A 16,763-nucleotide genomic window follows, 5' to 3' on the forward strand; every position below is an offset into this window, starting at 1 on the left:
ATTGCCTTGACTTCATGCCTCTGCAAGCTAATGGAGAGACTGATAAAAAAGAAAGTTCTACCAGAAATTGAGAAAGTAGTTCAGCCAGAACAACTAGGCTTTCTGCCCCAACGCAGTACAATAGACTGTCTTGTGAGGCTTGAAAATCAAATAAAACAGGGATTCCGCCTAGGAAAAGAAACCCTAGCTGTTTTCCTTGATATGACTTCAGCATTTGACAGAGTGAATATCCCTACTCTAATGGCAAAACTAAAGAAGCTAAATATTAGCCCTCAAATCGTGGAATGGATTTGTAATTTCTTGACTGAGAGGAAAATAGAAATAACTTTAGAAAATCATTCGTCTGGCTTTTTTAGTGCTCCAAATAATGTGGGTCTCCCCCAAGGAGGGGTACTAAGTCCTTTATTGTTTTTAGTATATTGTCACGATATAAACTTAGATACGATACTGGGTTGTAAACTATACTTATATGCTGATGACATTGCAGTAGCTGCCTCCTCTCGAGATAGGGGATGCCTTAAGGCTTCAGTCCAAAAAGCCCTGTATTACTTAGAAAATTGGACAATGGAAAACTACATGTCATTTTCAACAGAGAAGTCAGTAAGTGTTCTTTTCTCAAGGAAAAATCGAACAAATGTTCAACCCCCCATTGTGTCTTTAGCAGGAGTGGACATCCAACATGCAGAGAAATTTTGCTATCTAGGAGTCTTACTGGATTCAAAGTTGCTATGGACTAACCACATCGACTATCTTGTTGGTAACCTGAGAAGTAGGGCAAACTTTCTCAATGCAATCTGCCTCTCTAAAAGAGGAGCCCCATATTCTTGTGTTTCAAAACTAATTGGAGCAACAATCACCAGCAAACTGGACTATGGTAGCATGTTCTATAGGGAAGCAACTAAGCACAACCTCCAGAAACTTGATTCAGCTTTTAATCAAGTTCTCCGACGAGCTCTAGGCTGCTTAAAAACCACCCCCACCCCAGCCCTCTACTGTGAGCTTGGCGTCACATCACTTCAGAGGAGAAGAAATAATCTTCAAGCCCGTTACTTTCTAAAAAAAATGGGATCAACAAATCATATTGTTTATAAAGAATGCATTGCTACATGGAATCAAGATCTCCAGTTTAGACCAAGGTTTTCCCCTACAGTCTATAAATATTCTTGTCTGATGAGTAATGCTGGCCTTCCAGGCCTAGTTCCAACCCCAAATATAGATGACCTTTCCTCACGCTTCAACGGAATAGGTAATGTAATTAATTTAGCTCTAGATAATAGAATTAATGATTCAGGAACAATAATTTTAAAATTAGAGTGGTATAGGCTGACTCTGCAATGGACTGACTTTACTCACATATATACTGACGGATCTAAGTCGGAAATGGGTGTAGGCTGCGCTTTTGTAGTCCCGTCAACTGGAACTTCTTGTGGATTTAAGCTACCTGACAAGCTTACTGTTTTTTCTGCAGAAATGATTGCTATTTATCAAGCACTTCTTTATATTAAGTCAAACGGTATAGTTGGTAGCTTTTTGATTTGTTCTGATTCTCTATCTGTATTAAATTACTTAGCTATGAAACGAAATGATGCCAAAGAAACTGCTGCACAAATTGAAAAAATAGTTGATGACCTTCTAATACATGGTTATGATCTACAACTTACATGGGTCCCAGCACATGCAGGTATTCCTGGGAACGAGTCAGCTGACAAAATGGCAAAATGGGCTTGCAGAAATGGTGAATTGTTGGATGTAAACTTGTCCCTGAGTGAATATATTCAGGGTTATGAGGCCAAATCCGCAATTGATGAGAAAGCTGATTTCACAAGAAAGTCCACTAATACAATCTTGGATCTATATGATTTTAAGCCTCCTCCATTGGACCTAATTCACAGTGAGAGGAAAATTGCCACAACAATATTTCGAATCAGATCTGGCCATGCTAAAGTGAATTCTGTTCTCTTTAAATGGAATTTGGTTGACTCCCCAAATTGCATTGTATGTAATGTATATGAAGATGTCCGCCATGTTATAATGTCGTGTAAAAAGTATTATATCCAGCGTGAAATATTAAAAAGAAAAGTTCTAAAGCTCTTTGGTGCCTTTACTTTCCGTGCGGTGGTGGGTCATTCATCCGCCCCTCCGTGGGCTCGTAGGGTGTCTGTTTCTGCACTGGGTTGTTTTATTAGAACTTCAAGTTTATTCGATGTGCTTTAACAGTCTTGGGTCATGTTGTATCAAGTCAAATGTTTATTAATGTATTCAATATATTGTATAAGTTTAATGTGTTTCCCACGAAATTTAATGTAAATTGTAATTTACGGCTGTAAATACTATAGAATTAATTAGGGTGGTCTGACGTAGGTGGCTATACTAGTGGAAAAAATGGTTTGCCACCAATAAAGAATCTGCAAATAACGATTCTAAGTGATTCGCTAATCTGAAAGTAGTCATCGTTTCTTAAAAATTCTCCATACACATTGTCTGGACAAGATTGATACGTACGTGACGGAGCTGATTCATGCTCCAAAAACGTTGGAATCAACAACAACAACAACATAAATAAATAACAGTTATATTTTTTTCCTATTGTAGATGGCGGCGGCGGAGTTTTTAAATTTTTTTTACTGCAGCAGCAGTAACATTACTTACAAAAAAATTTATTAGCTTACTGTGTGCCTATATTATTTTCCTTTCAATTGGTTTCCAGGCTTTTAGAAGCTTTTCCTGTTGATTAACATTTGTGAACTGGTACTTTATGAGACTTGTCTTTGTTCTTAACTTATTTTACTTGGTTTAAAACTCAGTGTTTATTAAACATCAGTGTAGCCTACCCCACAAAACATTGGTGTTTTGTTATATTTTGTTAATATCTGTGTTTAGTGACATTTTGCTGACCCAATCCTGAACGACGCAGACAAATCTTTGACCAGTAAGCAATATTTTTTATATTTTAATCTTTGGGCTTAGTTTAAGATATCCTGATTAGGATATCTCTAGGTCAGTCTATCAACAGGTGTGATTAGGCCTAGGCAAGGGCTTTGGGAGGGTGAGTTTCCCCAAAATAATGTGGAATAAAATTTATTAAATATCCCATGCATCTTGAATCTGGATATGGACCCTTTTGCCCCCGCCCCCCAATAAAAAGGCTTGACATTTACCACTTAGCCAAGGATTTTAAATTTGAAAAAAATAACCTGGAATCAAATGGTAGGCTAAATTTCTTTGATTCGAATCTAATTTGAGTATTGTAGCCTAAGTAACAAGGTGTAGACTAGGCTATTGTTGTAAGAGGTAAATGAGGTAAAAATTGTTTTCTCAAATTGTGTCCTTATCATATGCCCAAGTTCTAGGCTAATGCTATCTGTTCCTACAACAAATTAAAGCCAGGTAACAAGAAATTTAGATACAAATTTATAGTGTTAAGCTGAACCTGGTTTATTAAACTAGTTTGATGCAATTGGTGAGATAACAATAATGTTTAGAGATACTGCTGAATTACCAAACCAAATAAAACAAATCTTGGTAGGCTAAGTGCAGACTTCTTTTTAATACTGTTCAACAAATTAGCTGAACATATCACTTCATTTCTTATTTAGTTTTTGTTCTAACATATAGATATCAAGTGTAGCTAACTGTATATATCTTTTTAATACTCTGTGACAACTTAGCCAAACATATCAATTCACTTCTTGTTTATTTTTGGGTCCAAATATATTAATCATTGTACTTGGAAATTCAATTTTAATACATTTATGGAACCTTCACAAGAATATATTTTTATTTTAAATTACACACAACAATTTTTCTAAGATTTAGGCTATAAATTGTTGAATGAATCAAGTGATGAAAATGGATTATACAACTTTTACACAGCACATCTACAATGAAATAATAGCCTAAGTTTTAAACTAATGTTTTAACTGTTTCCTATAGCCTAGCCTACCTAAAAAATGGGAAAATTGTAGTATTTTTAAAGGGAGGCCTAAAAAAGGCTTAAAATTGAATCCCCAAGTAAATTTATTACTTTGTACCAGAAGAGAAAAAAAAACAATGGGAGATTTGTTTAGGCTAGTTCTCATTATAATTTACTTTGGTATTAGAGAAGACTTGGGACTATAGAAAAGGAGACATGTAGGAAAAAGGCAATTCTTATTTCATAATATGCACAAAACATTTACCCCAAAACCACTAATGTGCAGATATTTATCCCAAACTATATTCCATGTGTCACTCTTGTTTTAAGTGTGCACTCATAAATAGAATGAGTACAGAAACAAAAACATAAATAAAATTGGCTAGCCTATGTATATTTTTTTCAAAGGGGAGGGGGTTGTGCACAGTAGAAGTTCCTTCAAAATGCGTTAATTTCAATTTTTCTAGATAGGCTAGGCGCATAAATAAATGTAGACCAACATCAATTTTTTTTAACCAAAGGTTCCTATCCATCCATTAGGGAGGGAAATAAGAAAAATTAGAGATGTGAAGCATTTTCTTGAAAACACTTGGATGGTCAATTATGGATATTAATCTTTGATTATTGTCTCATTTGGTCCAAAATGAGAATAATGGTGCAATATTACTATTATAATTTTATCACCACAAGCCTATTATAACTGCTCAAGCATTCTATTACCATAACATAAGATGGTTTTAGCAATTCTTATTTAATCAAAAAAATATTTTTTTCATTTTTTGGGATGTCTGCTGTATATCTACAACAGATTATATCTGCTGTAGGGCAAGAATAGCCTACATGGGATTTTTTGCTATATAAAAGTTGAAAATTTTTATTTGATTCAGTGTACATTACAAGCTAAATTTCTTGCTTTTCATAAACTTTTTTACTTTAAAATTATAATGCTGTTTTTGTACAGCTTACCTGGGACATTTTTGTTTTATATAGCCTTGAATGTTAAAATTTTTTGTAGGGGTGGAGGGTGGTAGGATAAATGATGGGCTGTTAACCAGGGATATGAACAAGCTTCTCAAAATATGATTTGACTGTCAATGAAAATGTCTTGACTTGCTTTATGCACCAATGTTTGGAAATGATAAGCTTACAATTAGTGCTATTGACTATTTAACTGTATAATCCTATTGACTGTTGAGACAACAGTTTTTACTTCATAGTATGAAGAAATTTTTTTTAAGGTGCATCCACTGTGCATCAATAACATATTAAGAAGATTCAATTCTTCATTTTCTTTAAGGAAGAGTGTACTCATCACTTATTTTAGTGCCTATTCTATAGTTATAGTTTTACAATTGTCAGCTTATATTCAAGCTTTTTGTAGTATGCAACTTTATTGCTTAAAGTTGCTTGGTGTTTAGTGTGTGGGGGATATATATTGAAAATAGTCTAAACTTTTCTAGGTTGCTCTTCTTGTTGAAGCTTACCTCAATTTTGAAGTTGGCAGAGCTTGTAATTGATTGAGCTAACCAGGATCATTTTGGGAAGGTGCCAATATGCTTACAATCTTTTCTAACTTGTACTTTTGTGTATTTGTTCTTAGCATAAACTCATGTCATCCAGTTAAGTAGTTACAAATTAATTATTTCATTAATACTAATTTCTTGATATTGGTATGGTAATTGACTATTGACTATTGGTATGGTAATTGACTATCAGATAATTTCATATAATAACAAAAGATTATTTACACCACAACTATCCATTCTGTTCTAAAGTTCCTTTGAATCATCTGATAATTTGAATGATTTCCAGAATTCTATTTCTCAAAATATATATCTTCCATACATTTTTATGCTTCTTCAAAACATATGTTAAATACCTTTATTCCCACTATTTATTGAGTTGTGCTATTCTTGACCAATTTTTTACTATGTTATAATGTAATCTTCATAACATCTACCAAGTCAGAGTTGAATATTTTGAAACCAGTTATTGTAATCAAACAATCCACATGTAATGAAATAATATATCACTGACACTATAAAAACAACATAAAGAAAAACAACCATAGGCACATAGAAAGTTAGACAAAAAAAAGTAGATTTGCATCGTCAACATAATGAAATTTTTTTATTAGCCTAATTCTTGATAGAATATTTTTGCCTTATACATCCTTTTTTGCTTAAGGAATAAATGTCTACTTTGTAATTTTAATTTGAGCATAAGACTACCTAAAATTTTCATTTAAGATTGTTCTATTTCTTTTTCAAATGTAGGAAGTATTTTCATCAAAAAGGGAATTGAAATCATTCTGTTTTATAATTTGTACCAGCATTCCTAGAACACTAAACCTATACCTTTCCCCCTGAAGAGTTTTGGGGTTGCAAAAGATTAGGCATGGGGTTTAGGAACCACTCAAAGCTTTATATACAAGTAAAACTTATTTTATTGCTAGTTTTTCTTTGGATTATAGTCTAGAGATGCTTATATTCAGACGTTTACCTGGTATTTAAGGAGTTTATATTTTTCTTACAAAGCATATTTTTTGGCCCTTTCTGCTGTAGAAGGTGAATCACTGTCAGCTTGTAGCCAAGCTATTGGTTATTATTACATAGTATTGGATAAAACTGTAAAAGAAAATAGGGCTTTGTTAGTACAATGGGATATTATAAACCAAAACATTCATATGTTTTAATTCTTATAAGATTAAAAATTTCATGTGCATCACATTTGAGTAGCATCATATATGCATTGTCAGCACACCTTTGGGTACACTGACAGCTCAATTATTTTTAACACTACAAAATGTTGTGTTCAGATAAAACTGTTGTAAGACATTAGTTTTAGTTTCTCTTCTGTTCTTATTTTAAATTTTTTCTTTGGCAAGTATGCTGTTTAAGATTTTATGTTGTGTGGATATTTTTTTTTATTTTCTTAGGTCTCCTTATGTTACCTTTCTTGGGGGAATTCTCTTTTCTAATTTATATACAAACCTTTCTCTTTGTTTTATCTTATTCTAATAATGCTAATTCTGTTTCATTTCTTTTTTTCAGGTGCTTCATCTAAAGTGTTATTGACAGTTTTTAGTCCTAGGTTTGGATAATCTTACTAATCAGTTTTCACATTTGCAGCTTCTTAGGGATATTTTAAGGCTTTTTAGGTTACAATATTGTGAGAAAGAAGACACTTTCTCTTAGTCAACAGGGAATTAGACAGCAATTGCAATGGTATCACAAGAACGAAAGAAGAAACTTAGGGAGAAGGAAAGGTATGACAGTCGAGCTAAACAGGTTGCTGGCAAAAAGAAGGAGTACTATGGGAAAAACAAGGATGTTCTCAAATTGAGTGCCAAAATCAGATTTCAGCAGGATGAGAAAGCAGCTGCTATAAAAAAACGTCGAGTTTTAAAACGATATAACAATGACGAGGAGTTTCGTCACAATTGCATCAATTCATCATCAGAGCATGTGAAGGACAAATACAGAAATGATGAGGCTTATCGCTTGAGGTCTATCAAGTCTGCATCAATGAAGAGAAACATCAAATACAGAGATAATGAAGAGTATCGTCAGAATTATGTCAAGTCAGCATCAGAACGTGTAAAGGATAGATACAAAAATGATGAGACCTATCGCTTGAGGTCTATCAAGTCTGCATCAATGAAGAGAAACATCAAATACAGAGATAATGAAGAGTATCGTCAGAATTATGTCAAGTCAGCATCAGAACGTGTAAAGGATAGATACAAAAATGATGAGACCTATCGCTTGAGGTCTATCAAGTCTGCATCAATGAAGAGAAACATCAAATACAGAGATAATGAAGAGTATCGTCAGAATTATGTCAAGTCAGCATCAGAACGTGTAAAGGATAGATACAAAAATGATGAGACTTATCGCCTGAGGGCTATCAAGTCTGCATCAATCCGGAGAAACATCAAATATAGAGAAAATGAAGAGTTTCGTCGAAATTACATCAAATCGGTCTCTTTGAAACAAATAAGCAAATACAGGAATGATGAAATGTATCAAAGAAATCACATTGATAAGGTTACTGCTTACAATATGTTGAAAAGATACAGAGGAATTGATTTTTCTCGTAAGGAACAGAGGAGAAAAACATCAAACAAAGTTATCAAATTCTATAAGAATTTTTACAGAAGCCGCAGGTTGACGAAAAAACATGAGGAAACATCCTCATATCACTCAACTCTGCCTGAACTAGCAATGAGATGTACACAAAAAAAAAGGAAAATTTATGCTTCAAATAAGGTAAAGAAAAGTCAGAGCCAAGCACAAACCAGTGCCAAGTCTTTCGATATGTCCTGCTTCATAAGCCAGTCAAACCACAATTCGGTTCTGGCTAATAACAGGCAATCCAGATTCTTTGCGAGAAATTATAGACAAAGGTGGGCATATAGGTCCAGGACTGTAATAAAAATGAACTCAGATTTAGAAAATTTGAATACCATCTTTGATATGTACAAAAAAAATAAGAGAAAGTATTCAATCATTGAACTTAAGCTACTGCTAGAAAAGGCTAACGCAGTCATTAACATATCATCAAATTCACTAGCAAAGCTACATGCAAGCATTCACAAGCAGTGCTCAAAATTTATGGAGCATCTACCAAAATCAGATTATGTCCCTGATGTAGAAGAATTCACCCGTGCAATGGGAAATGTCATGGAACATTCTGTGTATAATGAAGCTTATCATCTCGAATCAGTGTATAAAATCTTTGAAGTCAACCATTGTTTGAGATGTGGTCACACTGGTGACCTTTACACTGCAATTCCAATTGACGAGGAAGGAAAAGCAGTATTTTTCGATTATGGTAATAATCAAGCTGTGGAAGTTGGTAATAGATGCTTTTGTGTGACGACAACACAAAACGAGCAAGATAATGAAACTGGGCACAGCTTTCCTAATTTTGTATCTCCTTTTTTCAAAAGGTTAGTTGAAGGATCAGAATCGCAGTCTTCTACCAAGTTTGATGATGAAGAATGGAATACTAACATACAAAGTAAAATTCTCATTGATATTTGCCAAAGATATAATGTAAAGGAATTGAATAAAAATACTGATGAGAGTAGGACCACCGAAAAAAATTCTGCTGTCACAAGTCGGTTGGCAGACAGAAATCACCCATTTAAATGGAAATGTCACCGAGATCTCTGCAAATATGAGCCAATTGACATTGAAATGTGTCATATCCTCTTTTGCACAATTTCCGAAATGAACAAAGAAGATTCGTTAACGGATTCCCTTGTTGAATTGTATTTGGATAAATTCAATTATTGCACAAACCAGTTAATTCACCCAGACAAAATGGGACATTCAATTTATTGTCACCCATGCAATGGATGTTACAGCTTCCTTCGTGCTCTACGAGCATTGGCGCCACATTTTCCTGTTCTAGCAAACTTTGTTAGAAGCTTGTACAAGGCAATAGAAAAATGCAGACTCATTAGAGATGTGAAAACAATTAGGAGCAAAGGTAGTATTGCACAATTAAGATCCATAGTAGAAGCTGCAATTTCAAAACTGAGGATGAAAAACTTAACAATGTTTCTGGAGCCTATGCCTCCTCGGGTATCTACAGAAGAATCGGAAATTATGAATATCTTTGGGAAAAATATTATGAAAGTAGCTGAAATAAGAGACGAATACCCATCAGTTCCTTGTGATTGTTGCGAGCAGTTAAAACTGCCAAATGAGGTAAAAGTTCTCGGCTCTTTTTCGAAGCGAAAGGGCTTTGATTATATGACCCAAATTATTCAAGAAGAAACTTATAAGTATGTACCTAAAGAAGAGAGCGATGATCTCCAAATGTCAATTGACTGGATGGAGTACTTATTGGAAACATTCAAGCTGTGTGAATATTGTGCAGGAAAAATGCTCTCAAATAAGGAAAATGTACGTTCTGTTGGAAATAACCTTAACGTCCAAGCAACTCCAGATTGCATCAAGAATTTGAATAAATTTGAACTGGCACTGATAAGATTTGTCATGCCATGTCTTACTGTTGTTAGACTTGGACAAGTTATGGGATCAAAAAGACCTGCAAACGAATTGACAGAGGCTCTTAAAGGAAGAATTGTATATCTACCCGTAGATGTTCAAGCAAATGCGGATGTACAACCAGACAAGTTGCTCAACATTGACAGCTTTGTGATACTTGTCAACGGTCAACCAACCTATAATAAAAATGTTTGGACAGCACTTATTGATTTGAGGAAAATACATAAAGCACTAATTTGGTTGAAAGAAAACAATATGGTGTACAGGAACATCAAAGCATACACACTAGAGGAGTTGCAAGAGATTCTTGAGAGTCGTTTATTAGAAAAAGAAAAGGGACAAGAGCAAACTTATGAAATACCAGAGGGAGCAATATTAGAAAAACTTACAAATGATGCCAAATCACACTTAGTAGAGCATTTCTCTATACAACCACTAGACTCGTCAGTACCGAAAGACTTTATAGATGACTTCAAGAACAATAAAAACATTGAAAATGACCAATTTCAATTGAAAAGATTACATGGTTTAGGGGAGGATCTATTTCAAGAGGAATTGGACATCAAAGCATTTCCAAATCTCTTCCCTGATGGCAAAAACCATATGCGGGACATGGCCCGTCAGTTTTCGATGCGAAATGCAGACTACATCAAAGGGCGTCTTCTTAGTAGACACCCACAGTTCCGTTTAGATAAAAACTATCTATTTCACAACTTTCAACATCAAGAGTTGTCTTACTTTTGTAACAGTGTTGCACATATGATTAGGACTGTCAGGCCTAATCAAAGTGCAAAAGATTTTCTGGATCGAGTTCGACACAGAGACGGTGAAATGGAAACGTCAATTTTTTCAGTCCAGTCAAAAGTGAGAGGATCTCGACAATATTTTCATGCTTTGGCGGGAAAAGTCAAGTCTATGATAGAGCAAGAAGGGCCACCAACGTTATTTATTACAGCCTCTTGTGCAGAATGGTATTCTCCAGAATTCATAAAACATTTACGTGACATCAACAGTCATGTGGTTGGTGTCGATAAAATGACACCAGCTGAATTAACAGCAATGGACCCTGTGTCTGTGGCTATACATTTCCACAAAAAATGGAGGGCCATATTCAACAACCTTATCTGTGCAAAGTTGAATCCTGTCTTTGGTAAAATCAAGGATTACTTTTGGCGAATTGAATACCAAACGAGAGGTGCTCCACATGTGCATTGCATTCTCTGGGTAGAAGATGCACCAGTCATTGGAAAATCATCACTGGATGAAGTTACAAGGTACATTGATAGCATTATCACATGCCAATTTCCTGATAAACTATTGAGTCCAACCCTGCACAAACTCGTTGTCGATCACCAGATGCACCGCTGCAACAAATACTGCCAACGGAAATTCAAAAGAAATTCAGGCAAATGGATTAGTTATTGCAGATTCGGCTTTCCTCGCCCTTCTAAAACACAAACTGAAGTCCATGATGTGATTGATTGTTTGGCTCATGGGACAAACCGCCAAAAACCAAGAAAGAGGATCTATGACATTGCTCGTACAGATAAGGAGAGGTACATCAATGATTACAATCCCTCATTGTTATTGGCCAATTTGTCAAATGTAGATGTTCAATATATTGGCCATATCGGCTCCAAGTTGCCATACTATATAACAGACTACATGACGAAAGGTGAGAAGTCAGAAATTGATGAGATGTGGGAAGAAGTGAATAATGCGTACAAAGGTCTGGGCCCACGAGCAATGTCTTTTCTATTAAACTCAGTTAAAACGCGTCAAGTTGGAGCAGTAGAGGCGGCAGATAGGCTTCTTGGCACAAAATTGTACAGTTTCTCAAGACAATTCAGATTTGTGGATTTATCGAAGGTGACAGAACTAAAAAGGACACTTAAACCATTCAAGGAATTGGAAGTCATTGCAAGTAAGGATCCCCAAAGTTCGGATCTGTATGTTGCCCACTGGGTAGCTGATGTTTATCCAAATAGGCCAGAGCATATGGAGCACATGAGTCTATATGAGCTGCTGTCTTGGCATGAACGCGAACGACGGGGCAATGATGAAAAAATGTTACTGCAAACAGGTTCGTTTTTTTTAAGACGACGCACTCAAAAACCATATATCATACAGCACAAAAAGGCCAATCCTTTGGAATCCGACGAGAAGAAAGAACAGTATTACGGTATGCTGTTGAAATTGTTCAAGCCATGGAGAAATGAACGCGATATTCTGGTTAATGACTTCAACAACTTTGAAACATATTGCATTGAAAGTGAAAAATATCCAGCCATGGTAGCCTATCATGAGAAACTGGTAAATAAAACCACATGCGATGCCGAATTTGAGACAAGAGTACGCCAGCGAGCCACGGAAATTCAGGCTACTGAAATGAATGACTTAACTGATGGGCAACATGAGATTGATGATCCAAATAACGCTATACAAGGAGAGATTATTGATAGAGCAGCTGATGCTATGGAAGATTTAGTCAATGCGAATAGACAGCTACTAGAGTCAATCACAAGTGAAGAGTTGTCAAATGACTTCAATTCCCTTAATTTAGATCAGAAGAGAATTGTAGACAGAATTATAGGCAACATAAAAAATGGCAGCAATGATAAGCCTATCAGACTGATAGTGTCTGGCTTTGGGGGAACTGGGAAGTCACGAGTAATTAGTGTACTTAGAAGGTTCATTTGTCAGGAGTTCGTGAGGGAGGAATGTCCAGTTGTTGTTATGGCCCCAACTGGACTTGCTGCTCATAGTATAAAGGGTGTTACCATTCATCGATGCTTAAGCCTGCCAGTTGACCAGCAGACAACTGCAAAGTATTCATCTTTATCCACCGAACAATTGCTGACATTAAGAAAAACCCTTGGACGAACTCGACTTTTCATTATAGATGAAATAAGTATGGTCTCGTCTCTTATGCTGATGTATATTCATTTGCGCTTGACGGAAATTAAATCTACTAATTTCCCAATGGGAAATGCCAACTTTGTTCTCTTTGGAGATTTCCTTCAATTGAGGCCTGTGTCGGCAAATCCACCGTTTATTCCTCTTACTCGTCTAGAAATCCGAAATAGACTTGGATCCATGGGATCCTTTAATCTATGGCATGAATTTGAGTATGATGAGCTGACAATCAACATGAGGCAAAAAAATGACAAGCCATATGCGGATACACTTGCAAACATAAGGCTTGGAAATTGTGAAGAACAGCATCTCCAGTGTCTTTCTACACGGAAATTTGGATGCATGTCGCGAGCCACCTCAGAAGAAATTACCAAATTATATTGTAATTTGTGTAAGGAAGGGAAAGTGCCGGTTATTTTGATGCCCACAAACGACGACTGTAGGCTAATAAACAACACACTGCTAAAGGAAACGAGCTCGAAACATGTTACACTGACTGCCATTGATTGTCTTTCTTCGGTGGTCAGAAATAAAAGAATTGAAGAAGAAGCAGCAAAAAGTGTTTCAAGCTTTGCAGATGACTGCAAACGAACAGCTGGTGCATTAACAACATTGGTACTATCAATTGGTGCACGAGTAATGCTTCAAAGAAACATTGCAGTGGATAAAGGCTTAGTAAACGGATCCATGGGCTACGTCAAAGAGTTTAAAAGTATACCATCTGGTGAAATAGTTAGTGTTTTGGTACAATTTGATGGTCAAGATCAGTTGACAAGCATAGGCCGTGCTACAGTTCGATTTGAAGCGCTCAAAGAGGTTTATTATACTAGAAAACAGTTTCCATTGCAACTAGCATTTGCAATTACTATTCACAAGTCTCAAGGCCTCAGCTTGGAATGTGCTATCGTCGATGCAGGAAGTCGTTGCTTTGGACCGGGGATGATTTATGTTGCATTATCCAGAATTACCACTAGCGCAGGGCTGCATCTTGTGGAACTTGATCCAAGTAAAATTATTGCTGACATGGAAGCAATCTCAGAGTATAATCGTCTTAGGAGTAGTTTTAGACCTGACCTTCCATTATTGAGAATCATCCAAACACCCACAACTAATTTGAATGAGGACGTCGTGGAAATAGGTAGCATAGGAGATGTTTATCCGAAAAGGAAGAAAAATGTCGAACATGCAATCATTGGAAAAGGGGAAAAAAGAAAGCCAGCAATAGAAGATTCGTTTCCAAATAAGACAAAAAGCCGAAAAACAATGTCTATAACAAATGAAGTAAGATCAAACGCTACGATATTGCCAACGAAAGGTGATAGCGTTATCCTAGGTATTGAAGGCAACAAGAAACGATCCAACCAAAAGCAGCTCTACCAAAGGGGTATTGGTGCAGGAAGAAAAGGTTTCCAAAACAGAGATGGTGTTTCATGCTATGCAAACTCTGCAGTTCAGTGCGTTTTCAGCTTACACAGAATACTTTTTGATAGGCTGCAAAATTCACAAGGCAACGTTGCAACTGAAATTTTACGGCTAGCAGTGTCGTCCCTTGACAAGATAGAGTCAACAGTCCAGCTAAGATCATTGCTGCCGACTGTGTATGGATTTGTTGAGGACGAACAGCAGTCACTCTGCGAGTTTTGGGAAGCTTTGTTTAGAAGTATGGATGAAGAAAACTCGGAAACAAGCACAACAACTGCCCTCAGTCCTCTTAGTAGACTATTTCAGTTCAAGAATCATAAATTTTTGGCTTGTCACCGCTGTAACTGGAGCCAAATAGATGATAATATGACAAATGGAAAAGTGTGCTATTTTCCAGTTCCAGGAGTTCTGAATCCCGATGCACCCGCTCATGAAGAGGTTGTTGAGACATCGGACATTCAATTTAGTGAAGTGTTAAGTCCATATCCTGTTGGAAAATTTTGCCCAAATGAACATCAACTAACATCACACACAGTTTTTACTGAAATGCCGCAGTTTCTTGCGATTAACTTGGACAGGAGTGCAATGACACATAAAATTACGAGAAGAATAATTGGTTTTGAGCCAGATCACATTTTGTTGGAAAGCACAATGAGTGAGGTCATATCAGACGTTAGCTACAATGATATCGTCGTATCTTTGGAGCGATATAGAGCTATTGCCATTGTTGTTCATACAGGTATTAATTTCAACTCTGGTCACTATTACGTTTACAGGCGAACGTTGGAAGGCACATGGTGTCTCTGCGATGATTCAAATGTGAAATTGATGGGAAAGCAAGCAATGGACTGCTCAGGTATGACTTTTGCTGTTCTTCAAAGATGTAGCTAATCTTTTTTTGTCTATGTTTTAATCTAAATTATACATAAATGAAATATAACATAAGGGATCATATTTTAAAGTGATTTTAACTTGTTTTTTTTTTCAAGTTTGGAATTAAAGTACACTTAAGTGAATTCTAGCTTTTGCACTAAATACTAACATCTCAGAAACATTCACCTGCTTCTAGTCTCTCTCTAGATACTTCATAGAAAATTATTATTTTTTATTTTTAAATCAGTAGGGAATTTATATTGATTTTTAAGACGATGTGGTAGTATAAACTAAAGACTGAAGTAACATTTGTATATGAATGAACTTTACATTGGTTTAAAATGAAAATGCTGGTTGGTTAGATACACTAGAAGCTGGAATCATAGCTGATAGTGAACCAAAGGTACACCAGCACACCAGGAAAACTTGACGTGGAAGCCTTGTACCTGGGCACCACGAATAAGACTGCTGGCTGGTTACATACACTTGAAGCTAAAATCTTAGCTGATGGTGAACCAAAGGCACGCCAGCACACCTGAAAAACTTGGTGTGGTAGCCCTGTGCCTTGGGCACCACATTATGGATTTGACCCGGGTTAGCCTGGATAACAAATCCATACATTTTTCTCCCCTGTTGCATCTTAATTCATTCCATTTCGAATTTTAATTTGGAAATTGTAATGAAATTAGGATCACCATCAGCGACGCCTCCTCGTTGGCGGGGGAGGGGCAACAGAATGGAGTTGAACATATTATTCAATAGTCACAAGCAGGTGCGCGTATGTTCTCCAGTGTTTTCACGTGGAATTAAGCTTTGTTTAAATAATAGATACATTTTGAATTCGCGACACAAATATCGAAAATAATGGAGAAGATATGGGCATTCACATTAAAATTGAGAATTTTCATGTTCAGAGTGAACGGCCGCGTCAACCTGCGAAACTTGGTTCTCTAACACGTTTCTAATGTGTTAGTCTTTTCAATTGTTTTTTTAAGAGGCCTAAGTCAATAATTTCAAATAAAATTATGATTTTTTTAATGGGAAAGTTGTAAAGCATTGAATAGCTGTGAAAAATGTTCACAACAAAATGTTGTGAAAAAAACATTTACTCCTTTACATTATTTGGGAATGTTGCGAATTCATCAACGAAAGTGTTTAACTCCATTCTGGCAAAGTTCGCTGAATTAAACTGATTTCTTAGTTGTTTATAAACTGACCTCTACTTCTAGGGTGAAACTTCGATTTGGCTAACACAGGATGACTGCAATTCCCATAATAGTGGCCAACTGAGGTCAACTGTTGAGATATCCGGGGCCCGAAATTACTCAAACATAATTTGGAAATCATAATTTTAAATATAGCCTTATTGCCATTCTCATCTGTGCACACTTAATTATACATATTGTTTGTTTTGTTTTTGTTTTTTAAGCTGGAAAAATAAAACCTATGATTTAGAATGTATCTAAGGAAACAACCAATGCGTTATTGTAGAATAGTTAATATTATTATTTTACACTTCTTTTTTTAACTTTTCAACTTTGTGCATATAGTTGAAACTATTTTCAACGCTTTCTGTACTATAAGAATGTTTCTTTTCATTTGAACTTTGATAATGG

General features: G+C 35.9%; 1 protein-coding gene across 1 annotated transcript; it reads left to right on the forward strand.

The window, feature by feature from the left end:
- The first annotated feature begins 2,640 nt into the window (after positions 1-2,640).
- Positions 2,641-15,341, forward strand: LOC136043382 (uncharacterized). The gene is made up of 2 exons (XM_065728298.1): positions 2,641-2,929; positions 5,374-15,341. Exon 2 carries the CDS (start codon positions 7,138-7,140, stop codon positions 15,163-15,165), a length of 8,028 nt encoding a protein of 2,675 aa, XP_065584370.1. The 5' UTR covers positions 2,641-2,929; positions 5,374-7,137; the 3' UTR covers positions 15,166-15,341.
- Positions 15,342-16,763: the final 1,422 nt, after the last annotated feature.

Source organism: Artemia franciscana, unplaced genomic scaffold (genome assembly GCF_032884065.1).
Source record: "Artemia franciscana unplaced genomic scaffold, ASM3288406v1 Scaffold_5236, whole genome shotgun sequence".
In the NCBI taxonomy this organism is placed as follows: Eukaryota; Metazoa; Arthropoda; class Branchiopoda; order Anostraca; family Artemiidae; genus Artemia; species Artemia franciscana.